General features: G+C 38.0%; 2 protein-coding genes across 9 annotated transcripts; one reads left to right on the top strand and one right to left on the bottom strand.

The window, feature by feature from the left end:
* The first annotated feature begins 52 nt into the window (after positions 1–52).
* On the top strand, positions 53–5,787 carry nphs2 (NPHS2 stomatin family member, podocin). Its single transcript, XM_027169876.2, has 9 exons — positions 53–207; positions 321–762; positions 863–966; positions 1,052–1,124; positions 1,597–1,679; positions 1,979–2,182; positions 4,020–4,075; positions 4,209–4,287; positions 4,647–5,787. The coding sequence occupies exons 2-9, from the start codon at positions 465–467 to the stop codon at positions 4,911–4,913; spliced, it is 1,164 nt and encodes a 387-aa protein (XP_027025677.1). The 5' UTR covers positions 53–207; positions 321–464; the 3' UTR covers positions 4,914–5,787.
* On the bottom strand, positions 5,583–15,053 carry axdnd1 (axonemal dynein light chain domain containing 1). 8 transcript variants are annotated; one of them, XM_047810427.1, is made up of 26 exons: positions 14,719–15,050; positions 14,498–14,633; positions 13,548–13,726; positions 13,333–13,436; positions 13,131–13,233; positions 12,964–13,049; positions 12,781–12,837; positions 12,384–12,492; positions 11,595–11,716; positions 11,323–11,463; positions 10,996–11,100; positions 10,667–10,787; positions 10,276–10,377; positions 10,013–10,179; positions 9,862–9,931; positions 9,534–9,768; positions 8,719–8,935; positions 8,549–8,642; positions 8,254–8,456; positions 7,926–8,016; positions 7,558–7,701; positions 7,197–7,304; positions 6,930–7,052; positions 6,748–6,839; positions 6,286–6,416; positions 5,583–5,940 (listed from the first exon to the last, which is right to left on the bottom strand). In XM_047810427.1, the coding sequence occupies exons 2-26, from the start codon at positions 14,607–14,609 to the stop codon at positions 5,828–5,830; spliced, it is 3,129 nt and encodes a 1,042-aa protein (XP_047666383.1). In that variant the 5' UTR covers positions 14,610–14,633; positions 14,719–15,050; the 3' UTR covers positions 5,583–5,827. The 8 variants fall into 8 exon arrangements, 5 of the variants coding, with proteins under 5 accessions (XP_047666383.1, XP_047666384.1, XP_027025675.2 ...); XM_047810428.1 differs by having other exon boundaries at positions 5,583–5,919; positions 14,498–15,053; XM_027169874.2 differs by having other exon boundaries at positions 14,498–15,050.
* Positions 15,054–15,072: the final 19 nt, after the last annotated feature.

The raw sequence follows: 15,072 nt of genomic DNA, 5'->3' as shown, positions 1-15,072 counted from the left end.
CAGCTCCCTCACAAACACATTTTCTGTTGACTTTAGACATTCCTACACAGAACTTTTAACTACTGTATTATGAATTATACAGCATCAACCAAAACAATGTAAATACTTGGCTAGATGTAAATTGTTTGGACCAAAATTGGAGTGGACGTCATTATATTTTTGCTTTACAGCTTTATATTGAGGGAAATTCCATCTGTGCATCAGGAGGTGGGAGTGAGCATGAGGTTTTATTAAGTTTTAAATGCTTGTTTTTTCCTTGTTTCCTTTTCTCTTTAGTTTTGATTGTATTGTGTCCTCTCCCCCTTACCGTCTGTACTCAGTCATACTCCTGTCACTGCCTCAGCCACATGCCACTGCACTGTAAAAGGATTGCAGGCTGTTAGCTGATCCCAGCAGCTCAAAAAGCAATCTTCCACTCCTAACTTCTCCAAACACGGGGCAGATACTGCTGATTAAACAGTGAGATGGAGAGAAGAACAGAAATGATATCTCCACCACCTCCTCCAAAACCTGGCAGGATCAAGCGAGAGACAGCACCGATGACCAGAGAAAGAAAGCATAAAGTGGTTAAGACACCGAAACTCCAGCAGCCACAGAAAGGGAAAGAGAGGATGAAGGGCAAAGAAGCAGGGGAAGAGCACAGTAATGAAGAAAAAAAGGAAATGTCATCCACCGTGATCAACGTAGACAGTGTGAGACAGAGGACGAATAGAGAAAGTGAGGAGTTGCTGGGCCTTTTGGAGAGTGAATGGCATGAAGAGGGTGAGTTAACAATTGCTGTGCACATACAGAATAAACTCATGCGAAACAAGGCAGAACACACAATTATTGACTCAACATTCAACTTTAACTTTCAACACAGCCTTGAAGCCACAGAGCCTTGGAGTTTGTGAGCTGCTTCTCACTATTGCAGCTCTCGCTGCAGTAATATTTTTCTTTCCCATATCAATTTGGTTCTGTGTAATGGTAAGTTTTTATTATTAATAAAATAAGTATTTTATATTAATGAAGTAATTAGTTGGAATTGTTAATGTGAGTACAACGTTACCAGATCGTGCGAGAGCATGAGCGTGCTGTGGTGTTCAGACTTGGACACCTGCTACAAAGAAAACCCAGAGGACCAGGTACATCTGTGCACACAGAGCAATAAGCAGAAAAAGAATAAAAAAAATTCTGTTCTTTAGGGAGTCTCAGTGCTCCTTACGTTTTTTCTACCTTTTACTTACCTGGGAAAGTGAATATAATGTAACATTAAAACAGTGTGGAAATTTGCTTACCTTTTATTCCATTAGATATTTAGTGTTAGCAATTATTATTATTATTATTATTATTATTATTATTATTATTATTATTATTATTATTATTATTCATTCATTTTCTACCGCTTATCTGAACTTCTCTGGTCACGGGGAGCCTGTGCCTATCTCAGGCGTCATCGGGCATCAAGGGAGGATACACCCTGGACGTATTGCCATCCCATCACAGGGCACACACACACTCTCATTCACTCACGCAATCACACACTATGGACAATTTATTATTATAATTATTATTATTATTATAATTATTATTATTATTATTATTATTGTGTTACAGGGCTGCTCTTTTACCTCCCATTTTTGGATGTTTGTCATAAAGTGGACATTCGGTTAAAGATGCTGAAGGTCCCATCTCACTCGGTAACCTTTCTGACTTTTGCATTGCTGTGCACTCTTCCTGTAACCAGAGGATTTTTCTTGTTTGTCTCACTGTAATGCATTGTTTTCGACAGTGGTAATTATCTAAAAACATACAGTGGATCTCAGGCTATAAAAAAATGTACACAATTTTTAAAATACCTTTTTCTTTTTTTTTTAAACACTGAGGGTTGCAGAGACGGTTCTGTTTCTGGTCATTTCTCCTATATCTGCACAAGACCTCTGTGGTTTGTTAGGGTATTTCTTGGACACAACATATACAATATATGTCTGTCTTGCAGGTGGTAACAAAAGACCTGGTGTGTACAGAGGCAAGTGCAGTGTGCTACTATCGCATTGAGAACGTGTCTGTGTGTTACTCATCGCTAGCAGGAGTCCCGGCTGTGCTGCAGGCTCTGGTTCAGGTGTCAGTCAGGGAGGTTCTGGCCCATCATACCTTCTCCAGCATACTGCAGAACAGGAGTGAAGTTGCTCACCATATCCAGGTATACATTACTAATCTCTTATCAGGGAAACCTGCTCCCTGAAGTGTAAATCCACAAATGTTTTAGTTACAGAAAGCTGTAGGTCCAAGAATACCATACAATATATATACGGTATATGTACACAGTTGAAACCAGATATTTACATACACTTCCGAAAAAAAACACAAAAACTTTTATTTCTTTACTGTCATACATTAAATCAGAGTAAACTTTTTCTGTTTTAAATCAGTAAATATTAACATATTTTTTGCATTTGTTAAATGTCAGAATCGAGCGAGGGAGAATTTTAATGTATTTTTATTATCACTTTCATCAAAGTCAGAAGTATTCATACACTTCCTTAGTATTTTGTGGAATTGCCCCGTAACTGTTTCACTTGGGCCAAATGTTTTGGGTATCCTTCCACAAGCTTTCTACAATAGTTTGCTGGAATTTTGGCCCACTCCTCTTGACAGAACTGGTGTAACTGGGTCAGGCTTGTAGGCCTTCTTGCTCGCACTTGCCTTTTCAGTGCCGCCCACAAATTGTCTATGGGATTGAGATCAGGGCTTTGTAATGGCCATTCCAATACCTTGACTTTGTTGTCCTTAAGCCACTTTGTAACTAATTGGAGGTATGCTTGGAAGACCCATTTACACCCAAACTTTAACTGGCTGATGTCTTCCCGGCTGATGTCTTCAGATGTTGCTTTAATATATCCACATAATTTTCTTTTCTCATGATGCCATCTATTTTGCAAAGTGCACCAGTCCCTTCTGCAGCAAAGCAGCCCCACAACATTATACTACCACCCCCATACTTCACAGTTGGGATGGTGTTCTGAGGCTTCAAAGCTTTGCCCTTTTTCCTCCAAATATACCGTTTATCATTATCATTACAGTTGTTCAATTTTTGTTTCGTCAGACCACAGGACATGTCTCCAGAAATTACGATTCCCCCCATGTGCAGTTGCAAACTGTAGTCTGGCTTTTTTATGGTGGTTTTGAAGTAATGGCTTTCTCCTCCCAGAGTAACCTTTCAGCTCATGGCGGTACAGTATTCGTTTTACTGTGGATAATGACACTGTTTTACCAGTTTCAGCCAGTATCTTCACAAGATCTTTTGCTGTTGTCCTAGGGTTGATTCGCACATTTCGCACCAAAACACGTTCCTCTCTGGGACTCAGAATCCGTCTTCTTCCTGAGCGGTATGATGGTTGTACATTCCCATGTTTTTTATACTTGCATATTATTGTCTGAAAGGATGAACGTGGTACCTTCAGGCATCTGGAAATTGCACCTAAGGATGAGCCACACTTGTGGAGGTCAACAATTCTTTTTCTGATGTCTTGGTGGATTTCTCTTGATTTTCCCATGATGTCAAAGAAAGAGGCTCTGTGCTTGAGGTGTGCCTTTATATGCATCGATAGGGGTGCCACCAATTAACTGAAATGGAATCAATTAACCTATCAGAAGCTTCTTAAGCTCAGAATGGAATCGTCTGGAGGTTTTTTTTGTTTAAAGGCATGATAAACTTAGTGTACTGTACAGTATGTATACCTCTGATGTTGATGAAAGTGATAATAAAAGTACATAAAAATTCTCCCTCGCTTGATTCTGACATTTAACAAATGCAAAAAATATGTTAATATTTATTGATTTAAAACACACACACACACACACACACACACACACACACACACACACACACACACACACACACACACAGAGTGTATATATATATATATATATATATATATATATATATATATATATATATATACTATGTTTTGATTAGTACTGCATGTCACATTTATTATAAGAATTGCCTTATGATATTTTACATTAAATCCCTCAAGGTTGCACTGGATTCCATCGCCTGCAGGTGGGGAATTAAAGTGGAGAAAGCTGACATGTAAGTTGTCAGATAAATATCAAGCATCAGAAACGTATAACCATAAAAATCATAAAAAGGCCCATGGATACATGTGCAGTGTTGTTGAGTTGATCACAGGGTGAGAAGTATGTTCCCCTTGTTTTGATTGCAGAGAGGACCTCTGTCTCCCACCTGAGCTTCAGAAAAACTTTGCTCTTGAGGCAGAAGCAAAGAGACAAGCCCAAATTAAAGTAAGAAAATTCAGTTTATCTATATTTGATTTAGATCCCAATGAACCTAACTTTAGAATGTAAGAATAGCAGTGTGATTCAGTTCTGACCCTGTGATTTAGTTATTAGTGCTCATGAGATATAAAATGGAATTGTGTGTAGCTGCAGATCTTTACCTTGTCCATTTTCATGATCTGCAAAAAAAGGCTTCATTCATTAGTGTTCCAAATTTTACATTCATTAAAAATGATTAAAAACAAAACAAAACTGTGAAATGTCTGTGTTTCCCCAGTGGGATGTGTTAGTGAAACAATGCATACGCTGTGTGTGTGTGTGTGTGTGTGTGTGTGTGTGTGTATGTTTGTATGGTGTTATAACAGGTGATTGCAGCAGAGGGTGAGAAGGCAGCATGTGAGGCATTAAAAGCCTCTATTGACTCGCTGTCAGACTCTCCTCTGGTCATCCAGCTGCGCCTTCTCCAGCTCCTCCACACACTGCGCTCTGACCAGCCTGCTGTGCTGCTCAGCCTCCCGTCTAACCTCCTCAACCAGCCACTTCAACTGGCAGAAACAAGCAGCTCCTCAAATCAAATCCAGCCAACAGAGGATATCTCGGAGGAAACGGCTAAAGACTCCCCAATGATGTAGTGAAAGCTCCATTTATCAGAGATTTATCATTAGTATAAAAATGTTCCACTACAAAATGTTCTATAGTTCCTCTGTAAACAGTGTTTACTGAAAGATCCAACTGATGGACACAGGGTTCTTACAGGGTTTTAACTCTCAGTGCAAAAACCATGAGAGAAAGCGTCCAAATATACTCCAAATATAATGTTAAATAAAAAATAAAATATAAAAAAAAAATAAAAGTAGAATCAGAAAAATAGAATCAGAAAGGTGTGAGCTTGTGGCATGGATGTTTGGTTTGAGTATATCAAGAATTGTTACAGTATCATCTTGTTTGCACAGGGTCTGCATGATTGGCTAACTAGTTGAATGCATAAATAATCGGTTGTACAGGTGTCATTATCTATATAGGAAAAAAAAATATAAAGACATTTAAATAATGATCCAAATAAATCCACAGGAAAACAATTAAAATTCTTTAGTCTACATTCTGCCCAATCTAATGTGGGTTATAGTAGCGCACAGTTATGTTAACTTCAGAGTGGATCATTGCAATATATGAATCTTTATTTATCTGCAATAGTGGATACAACCATGTACAATTAGGCAGTGATTTGGCAGTTTACAAACATACAGTCAGAAGTTAAAATTCCACTCAAAGTTCTACTGTAAATTAAAATTCGGACATCATTCTGGTAGAAAACAATAGCTTTATTATGTACCCAAATACCTCATGTACATTGTGCATTAATTCTTCTGAAATATATATCAGTTTGATAGTGCCCTTTAAAAACATTTTAATGATTATAGAAATTATTCCTGAAACATTTTTCCCAAGAAACTGAAGAGTAACTGACAGTGAAAAATATTAAATGTGTTTTTTATACAAACATTTCTTCCAAAGTGTACCAGAAGGTTTATTGCTTTCTGTTGTGTTAGTGTTTCTTGCTGCTTTTAGTTTGTTTGGGGCTTGGTATGGGCTGCTGACTCACTTCTTTCAGTTCAAGAATGGCCTCCTTGTTAGCAACTGGTGAAACAGAATTACTTGCTGAAATACAAATGCAAAAAATAGTGATAAATGATTTTTCATATCTCTAATTATTAATCATGCAAAAACAAAATACATGGGGTGGTGTAGTGTTGTAATGATATGTTCCTTTCAATGATACTTATGTGAATATTTAACCTAGTTTACAGCTGCATTTACATTTTATGTTGTAATTGAAGTCCAACTGCTGTATAACACATAATATGCAAATAAGTTGGTGCTGGCGGTACAGTGGGATGGATGTCATTGATCATGTGTGTTGGGTTGGGTTTTGGTTCATTTAGCCCTATTCTATTTTGATGGAGCAACAAGCATTTTTGGAGGGTTTTTGTGTGTTCAGCTTACCTTTGGTTTCTAGACTGGCTCTTTGTGGTAGTTGTCTCTCTAAATCATGGATCCTCTCCAAAGCTATCTGGAGGGCTTCCTCTGCCTTTAGAGCCCTCTCTTCAGCACTGATAGCACGAGCCTCCACAGCTCTACACACACACACACACACACACACACACACACACACACACACACACACACACACACACACACACACACACACACACACACACTATTTTAAACCTGAGCTGTGGTTATACTGAATCAGCTGTGATATGGTTTTAACAATAAACATTATAACAAAGCAGATTTATGCATTAGAACAAATTCTGGTATACATTTTAAATGTATTAATTTATAAAAAATGAGCATTCTAGAGGAAATGTTGGAAAGGAAAAACTCGCTGTGATGACATGAAGAAGAAGGCCAATCAAATGAAGTAACTGAAACTGGCTGTTGTATCATTCATATTACACTTACAGTAGCTCCTGCTGAAGAAGCTCCAAAGTACACAGTGCACTAAAAGCCTGCTGTGCTTTCTCAGAGCATGGTCGTACAACAGGATGACTGGTCTACAAAACAATATACATATTTATAATTACTTAATCAGTTGGTTTTACCTAAAGTGTCTGTTTCACATGGGGATTTAAACAAACACTGACCCCAGTGATGTCCAATGGTTCTTCTCCCAATGTCTGTTCAATAATTTGGCCATCATGGCCTATAAGCTTCATGACTAAGCTTCTTTTTTCATTCTCAACGACATCCTCTTCCCTTTCCTCCACCTATAGTTACAATAAGTTAATTTCAATCAGCAAAAGCAGTCTGTGTAACAAAACAAGTGAGAAGATGTTTCATGTGCAACTCATCAGCAGTGTGTATGGTGTATTAATGTTAAAGGTCATTAATGTCTTGTAAAAGTCATTGACCTGCTGATTCATTTTTTGGGAAATGAAAGGTCTTTCTCCTGCTGTTACAGCTGCCCTCTCATCTTCATTGACTTCTGCTGGCCTCACTTGAGTAGCATATACATCAACCTAAAACACAAAGGACTTTTTTTTTTCTAATTACGTCTCACATAATTGTCCCCAAATTGTCCCCAAAATTTAAACTAATTTAGATCTAGCACAGTATTTGTTCTACTATCTGTTTTAGAATTGCAAAGCACAATATCTGCTATAAAACATATTACACATAACTGAAGGTTCAAGAATATTATGACAATATCCTCTTAGCATATCCCGGAGTGAAATCAGGAACATTTCATAATGAAGGGATAAAGCTACTCACTGGAGAGTGTACCCTCTCCACAGATAAGGAGAGGTCAGTGATGAACTTGGGAACAGCTTCGTCAGGCAGTGGCAGCTCCAAATGGCGTCCCATCAACTCACACAGCAGGATCTGACAGATGTCCACCCACTCGGCACACTCCCTCTGACACAACAAACACACTCGCATGAAAGAATATACTTTCTGATTGATTGCCAAGATATGAAGTATCAGCTCATGGTCATAAGTCCAGTAAGAATTATAAGAAGGTTATAATCATACAATTGTACAAAGTATGGCTACCAAATCCTAACCAGTAGAACCATAATATTTTCTAATATTTTTTTGACAGGCAAATTTTACCTAAGCAGAGATGAGAGATCTTTTACCTGAAGTTTGCTGAGTTGGTAAATTTCATTTTCTGCATCATCCTGAGTCATATTCTTTTGCATCATCTCCTCTACGATAGCCTGGCAAGAACTGGAGAATGATAATCAAATCAATAATAAGGACTACTAACAAAAATGCTAACAAACATCTCCTCACAGGAAATTACTTCTTGTTAAATATAACATATTTGAACACGGGCATTAATATATTCCTGTGATTTTGCATTGTAGCTGGAAGAGCTTCTGAACAGCTGAATATTTTTTCCTGCTTTATGCCTATGAGAGATTGTCATTCATGCTATAGAGATTGTGAGAACACTGTCTTTACCTTGTAATATATTTGGAGAAATAGTTGAGTTTCTGTGCAAGATTCCTGGCATCTTCCTTTAGCTTCTGAAAATACACATCCTTAAAGACATTTAATTCTGGGCTTGGTGGAGAATGGGGCTCTTGGCCATCACACTGGTCTGGCACCATAAGTAGCAGAAGATCCACCATCCAGCGAGTTTGCAGAGCATGCAAAGAGTTGACCTGTTTATCACAAATAAGCTCATACAGTATGACTGCTCTATGGACTCAGAGCATACATAAACACACATAAAAGAGCTCATACTATACTGTACCTCCTCACAAAGTGTCAGGTTTGTGTAGTCATAAAAGTTGTTTTGAGATGAGACAAACTCCCTCAGCATGTTCAGTACATCATTGATTTCAATCCTGCCATAAAGACAGATCGCTCAGAGGTTAATCAGATCGCTCAGAGGTTAAACTGTTCAAAGATGTTAAAACTTACTTGGAATGAGGCTTCTGCTTTATCTTCTCACTCTCTGCCTGGGTGTTGTTCACGTTTACCAGGGCCTCTTCACACATATTTATACAGCTTCCTAGGGCCTTCTCTAGCTTCAACCATTCAGAGTGATGTACCAGGTCTAACTGTCCAATAAGACTCTTCAGTCTATTAGCCCAGGAACCAATTACTCCAGCCAGAGTAATCAACTGTTGATGAATTCCTGCAGTAGTAAAAATAGTGAGTCCTAAGTAAGACATATAATTCTCACAAGTCAAATTGTTACATTGCTATATACATCAGTAGCCCATAGGCATAACTGCAAAAATAGTATAATCTACAAATAATATTTAATCAAATTAAGCTGCCCAACACTTTTTTTTTCTTGTAAACAAATTGGTCTTATTTGCAGCCAGTATTTTTCTTGGTTATTAACAGCAGATGAGGAACCAGTGTGTAATATGATGGACAAAATGATATTGTGTTAATAACCAAATATAAGCAAGATGATTTAAACATTTTATTAGTTAATAGCTAGTTAATAGATTATAGCCTTACTAGCAACAATACCAACACTACACTATGTTTTTATATTTCTTAGATAATTGCCACCAATGATTTTATCACATTAACTGTGAAATGCAACTTTCAACACTGACAATATTGCATATTAAAATTTGCAAGAATCTCACATCAACCCGGTTAGGTCATGTGTATTCCTGGTTCATTCTGGCACAAAACAAGTGAAATTTTGAATCTTTGAATTTTGTAACCTGGTGGTAGAGAAAAAAAAGAATTTCAGGCACGGAAAAATTTCTTACCGCTCTCTCCATCGATTCGAATACCCAGCTGTGTGTACAGCTCAGTGATAGCGTGGCTCAGTTCTCTCATGGCTGCCTGACCATTAGGAGCCTCTTTATCTAATGCTGGATGTCTCCTGAACAGCTGCATACACACCTCCACCCACGAATCCTGCAGCTGCTCTAGTGTCTGAATTGTCTCTTGACCAGAGAGAAGGTCTGCTCCTCCATACCGCTCACACAGCATGCTCAACACCTATTGACATATACAACATGCTACAATATGAAAAACTCATTCTCTGGCCTTAAAGGGTTAAGAATAAATAAACAGAAGTTAGGAATTTCTAACCATCGACCACTGCTTCAAGTCATTACACAACACCTCCACCGACGTTTTTTCAAATTTTACATCAGGGCTCCTACAAAATAGTTATAAATCAACATGAAATGAATTAGATCAAGTGAAATCTAAATGAATAAAAAGCAAAGTAAATCTTCACCTCACGTTATTCTCACAAAACTTGTGCCACCTGACAAGGCCAATCTGGATGGACCTGATACTCTCATACTGTTTTTTTTCAGTCTCTCTGAGGTTCTCCATGAAACTGGTCAGCTGCTCTTTCCACTGGTCTGTTAGCTGCATGATGCGATTCAGGTTCTCAGAGTCCTGCGTTTGTTATAACATGTTAGTCTTTCATACCTAGTGAGGAAAAGGTTATGCTTTATTATAATCACAACTCCTGCAAAATTGCTGTGTTGGTACCTTTGCTGTCAGGACATTAGTGAAATGCTCTGCTGTTTTGCTCCATGCTTGCTCACTGACATGAAGTCTGTTGATCAGCTGCAGGTTGTTTAATTTAATAACCTGGAAAACGTTCAGATTTACATTTAGCCGACTAAAAATACAGACACGGTGCTCATACACAAATAATCCAGACAGAAAATGTCCTCAAACTTCATTATAACTTGAAATGAAATTATTTATGGCAAATCTTCGATTAATTTATTCTATAAATCTGTTGCACAACCTTGTTAACTTCAACTTTTTAACCTTTTTTTTCTGACCAAATCTGGCTACAAGGTCCACAGTCTCTTAGAAGCCAAACTGGTTTGAAAGTTAACTTGATGTTTAGAATGCATTGTTATTATCAGACCTTGAGAGCAATGCTGTATGTGGCCTTGCTCCATAAGTCCTTCTCTTCAGTCAGTACAGCCACTTGCCCCTCCAGCCTCTGCCTCTGCAGTTCATACAGACTGTGATACTCCCCAACAAGGCTGTAAAGGAAACCTGCACGTCATCTAAAATCCATATATTATACTCTATCAGTCTTATCAAAGTTCTAGTGTCAATTTAAGATCAGTTAGTGAGATCTCTAAATAATACTACAAGAGCCTGAATTACATATTAATAGAGCTTCATATTATATTAATATGGTTACATGGTGCCTGAGCCTTCGCTCTACTGACATACATGTTTACTCACTCAGAGTCAAGCTGTGATTGCTTCAGTGCTTTAGCCAAATCCTCCTGGGCCTTTTCAGCCTGCTTGAATACATGCTCATCATGATCACACAGCTGATTTAGCTCTCTGGATTATCGTAGTAAGACAGCATCATATCAACAGCAAAGCATATCAGGTAAAATATGAATGTTTATAAATGCAATGAAGAATATCAATTGCTCCTTTCACACTACAGAGGATTTTCACAGACACACAGAGGTATTTTGACAGAATACAGAATAATGATTTAAGAATACTTATTACTACACTTTTCATTCTAATTACAATGCAAGTAACATAGGACTTTACTCATTGAGTTGTGTAATAGAGTGCTTGAAGCAGACGATCTCTTCAGTCAGCCGGCGGTCCAGAGTTCTCTGTGCCAGAGTCTCTGTATGCAGACTTATGAGCTGACGTGGGATTCGGTCTAACAGTGTCACATACCTGTGCCTAAGGAAATGCAAAACATATTTATTCATATAGAGAAATAGAGGAAATGTGTTATTATGCTGGTAAGGTCACAACTGAGTAAGAAAACTAGAAAGGAAGCTTAAATAATAGTGTTTGAGAAGAGCACACACCTGAGTTTAGCTAGTAGCTGGCCCCTCTCTCTACACTCCACGCTCACCTGCCGGATTAACTCATGAAACACGATGTTGTAGATGTTCTGCTCCACCCGCACCAACTCCAGCAAACCCTGTAGCTGAAACCCAAAAGAAGGCATCAGGGCTGTGTTTATTTTATTAGTCACTTATGCAATCAATTCTCTGCAACTGGCTGTAGTATCATGTTTGTAGATGTATTCCTCTAATATGCTTAGTACAAATATGTATGTGTTAAAATTAAATTTCAAAACATTCGAGGGCATTTTTGCCAATTTATCTTTGCAAGTACTAATCATGACACAGCTCACCAAACATGCTTTGGTTTGTTTTGTGGTTTTGCGTCATGGAAATTACAAAGCTAAAATGGGCTACACTATACAGCCTGATGTATGTTTCAGCCACAACCATTGCTTTGATGAAAACAGAAACAGCTCAACCAGGAAGCAGTAGACCACATATTTTGGGCATATTGTTTAGATTAGATTAGATTAGATTAAACTTTATTGTCATTGCACAAGGGTACAAGGCAACGAAATGCAGTTAGCATCTATCCAGTAGTGCAAAGTAGAAGTGTATATTGTGTTCACATGAGCAATTTATTTGCTACAGAAGGGATGGATAGCGATTGAATCGATATACTTTAATGATCCCCAAGGGGAAATATGGGAGTATTCAAATACTTCATGCACTTTGTTGGAACTCAGTTTTCAAAGTTTAAATCATGCAACGTTAACACTTTGCCTTATAATATGAATTAATGCATACCTGTGACAGGCCTTTGACCCCCTCAAACTCTTGATTAGCACCTGCCTTTTCCAGCATATCATCCATTACCCTCATCAGCTGAGCTGCCTCCAAGCGCCCACTCGGCCTCCTAGTGGGCACGTGGATTGTGGCATGATTTTTAACAGCATATAATATCACAGTCACACATGTTATGTGCATAAGGAATAAAAACGTTCATTACACTATTACAGGTCAATAATCATGAAAAGCATACACCATACAAGTCCCTTTGTTATTACTATTGTCTATTCGCATTAATGTAATTAATCAACACATTTTGATCAATCAGCACTGAGAATTCTTTAGTGCTTTGGCTTAATTTGTAGTCATTTCTTTGACCGTTATTCAGATATATTTTAAGGTTATTGTAACTCACATTGATGGAAAGATTTTAAGTCCTTTTTTCTCATCCTCTAGCAGAACTGTATATTTGCTGAAATCAAATAAAACAAATAAAGAATAAAATTATAAATAAAGAATGATAAAAGGTAAGCGTGTCATGTGTAACAATACATTAACTAGAAGTGAGGTTTAGTGGTCTGGTGTCAGTGATACTTACTCATCATAACACTGCAGTGCTTTCACTCCTTTATTTGTTATTATATGGTATTCCTCTGGGATTAACGTCTCTGTAGAATTTGTATCCTGTGTGTTAAAATTGCACTATAAGTGTCAGTAAGGAGGGACTGTTACAGGATTTAGAATTTTCTACTGTGCCTGACTTACCTTTTGACCATCTTGCAAAGAAATGGTGGCCCTGTCAGGCATGGGCGGGAGGAAGATTCGCTGCCTCTGAGCTGCCAAAGCATCACACAGAAAGGATATATCCCTATTCAGACATCAACAGTTAATAAAATTGGCAATACTCTAGGATAGCTGTACTGCATATTGTTTAAGTTGGTAGTAATGCTGAGAAGAAATGATCAACCTGCCAGCTCCAGTCACAGATGTTGGCTGGTCGAGAAAGTAGTGGTATTTTTTCCGGCCAGTGTTGTGGTGCCATACTGCATCCGGTGCACGTATTCCACAAACCTATACCGAAATGTAAAAATAACTCCACTGGTTCATTTCAGCAGATAGAAATAATGCAACCACAAAATCCAGGGTCTCCTATAGCAAGCATAAACAGTTATTCTGACAAACCTTTGGGTGTTTGTGAGTTTTGTTGTACTGGTCTCTGTCTTGCGGGCATACAGTTGAGGTGAGATTTGAGAGAAGCTCATCCGGTATGAAGTCATTTTGCCCATTGTCTAGTGAAAGCACTGGCATTTGGAGTCCTTCATTTACTGAAGATCTGTCTTTTACTTCTGGAAGTTCAGCCACTAATGCACATAGATGGTCAAGGCTGAAATGTCTCACAAAAATGGACTGGTAGTATATAAGTCTAGTGCTAACGACTATATAAAATGAATTCTTTACAACCGGCAGAAGTAGAAGCAAGAAGTTGGATGAGAAAGATGAGATTGTATATGAATTTTCATTTATTCTTTCTTAGTTTCTTTTTGGTTCCTATTTGAGCTGTTTCATATAAATAAACCATATAGCTATGCGATTTCAATAGTCTGTGAAGGACTGGTTTCAGATATGTTACATCCATAATACTAAACAATTTTTTGATAACATTAGGATTTAGTGATACTCTTAGCTACCTGTTAGCTATTGTTCATTAACACTACAGTATGTAGGTGTACAATTACTGACTAAAGCATTAATTGTTGCTCTGTACAATGTGTCAAACCACTTTTACCCCTAAAGGAACCATGAGATCCACAACCGGTTACTTATTATGGTGGTAATAATATGAGTGTATCTGGCACAGGAGGCGATAACTTGGCCTTTTTTTTAAGGAGGCTTTTTGGTATAGTTATTGCTGGTTTCTGTTCAAAGGACGATGTTAACTGGATATTTTTTTGGTTAGTGGACTATTGTTTAACCCAATGAGTGAAAGCACTCAATGTTTAAGTACTCAATGTTCACCAGGGCAGCAGCTAATATTTTAATCCTGAATGTTAATCTGCAGTTTCCCTGAAAGATCACTCCATAGAAATGAGGCAGAAGAGATGAAATGATAGAACATTAGTACGATTACTCACAGTTGTTTTCTTCATCAGAAGCTTGAACAGAGTGATTTAGTCTCTTCGATCTCCGGCTCTCTGGCTTCGGGAAAGCAGGAGGTGACGGACCACAGTTTACGCACGCAGACATGTGGTTAATTGGTTAGTTAGCAGCCTACAGATGAACCAGATGATAACATCATGATAAAAAATAACAAGCTTAAACAATTTTTGAGTACTTTTGACCAGCCTAGCTTTACCCCACAATGCTCAGCACGCGAGGACAATAATAAAGTTTGTTGCCATGGCCGCATCGCGTTTCCACGCAACTTCACGAGGCTGAGACTAAATGCGCAAACTTCCGTAAATAGTGCGCCATCATGTTAACGTAGTTACTGTACATACTGTAGTACCTAGTGCGGTAGTATGCGGGTAAAGCATGTAAGCGAAGGACAGAGGACTATAAACGCGATTTGTTTGGAAATTATACCAATAAATGAACTGCTGCTTTTTTTCTGTCTTCTTATGAGATATTCGGTGCGCAAAGTTCTTACATTTTTAATGATAATTCGGTTTAAATTATTGATGAAAACTCAAGAGCCTCTTCAGCGCCT

The sequence above is a fragment of the Tachysurus fulvidraco genome, chromosome 2, assembly GCF_022655615.1.
Source record: "Tachysurus fulvidraco isolate hzauxx_2018 chromosome 2, HZAU_PFXX_2.0, whole genome shotgun sequence".
Lineage (NCBI taxonomy): Eukaryota > Metazoa > Chordata > Actinopteri > Siluriformes > Bagridae > Tachysurus > Tachysurus fulvidraco.
The sequence above is the reverse complement of the archived record's forward strand: the minus strand, read 5'-3'. Positions and strand labels throughout refer to the sequence as shown.

Coding starts and splice junctions, on each gene's coding strand:
- nphs2 (XM_027169876.2), top strand. CDS start 465: ATGGAGAGAAGAACAGAAATGATATCTCCACCACCTCCTCCAAAACCT. Junction 2,183..4,019: donor AAGTTGCTCACCATATCCAG/GTATACATTACT, acceptor AAATCCCTCAAG/GTTGCACTGGATTCCATCGC. Junction 4,288..4,646: donor AGAGACAAGCCCAAATTAAA/GTAAGAAAATTC, acceptor GTGTTATAACAG/GTGATTGCAGCAGAGGGTGA.
- axdnd1 (XM_027169874.2), bottom strand. CDS start 14,609: ATGTCTGCGTGCGTAAACTGTGGTCCGTCACCTCCTGCTTTCCCGAAG. Junction 13,234..13,332: donor TCTGTGACTGGAGCTGGCAG/GTTGATCATTTC, acceptor ATGTCTGAATAG/GGATATATCCTTTCTGTGTG. Junction 11,464..11,594: donor CAGCTACTAGCTAAACTCAG/GTGTGTGCTCTT, acceptor GCATTTCCTTAG/GCACAGGTATGTGACACTGT.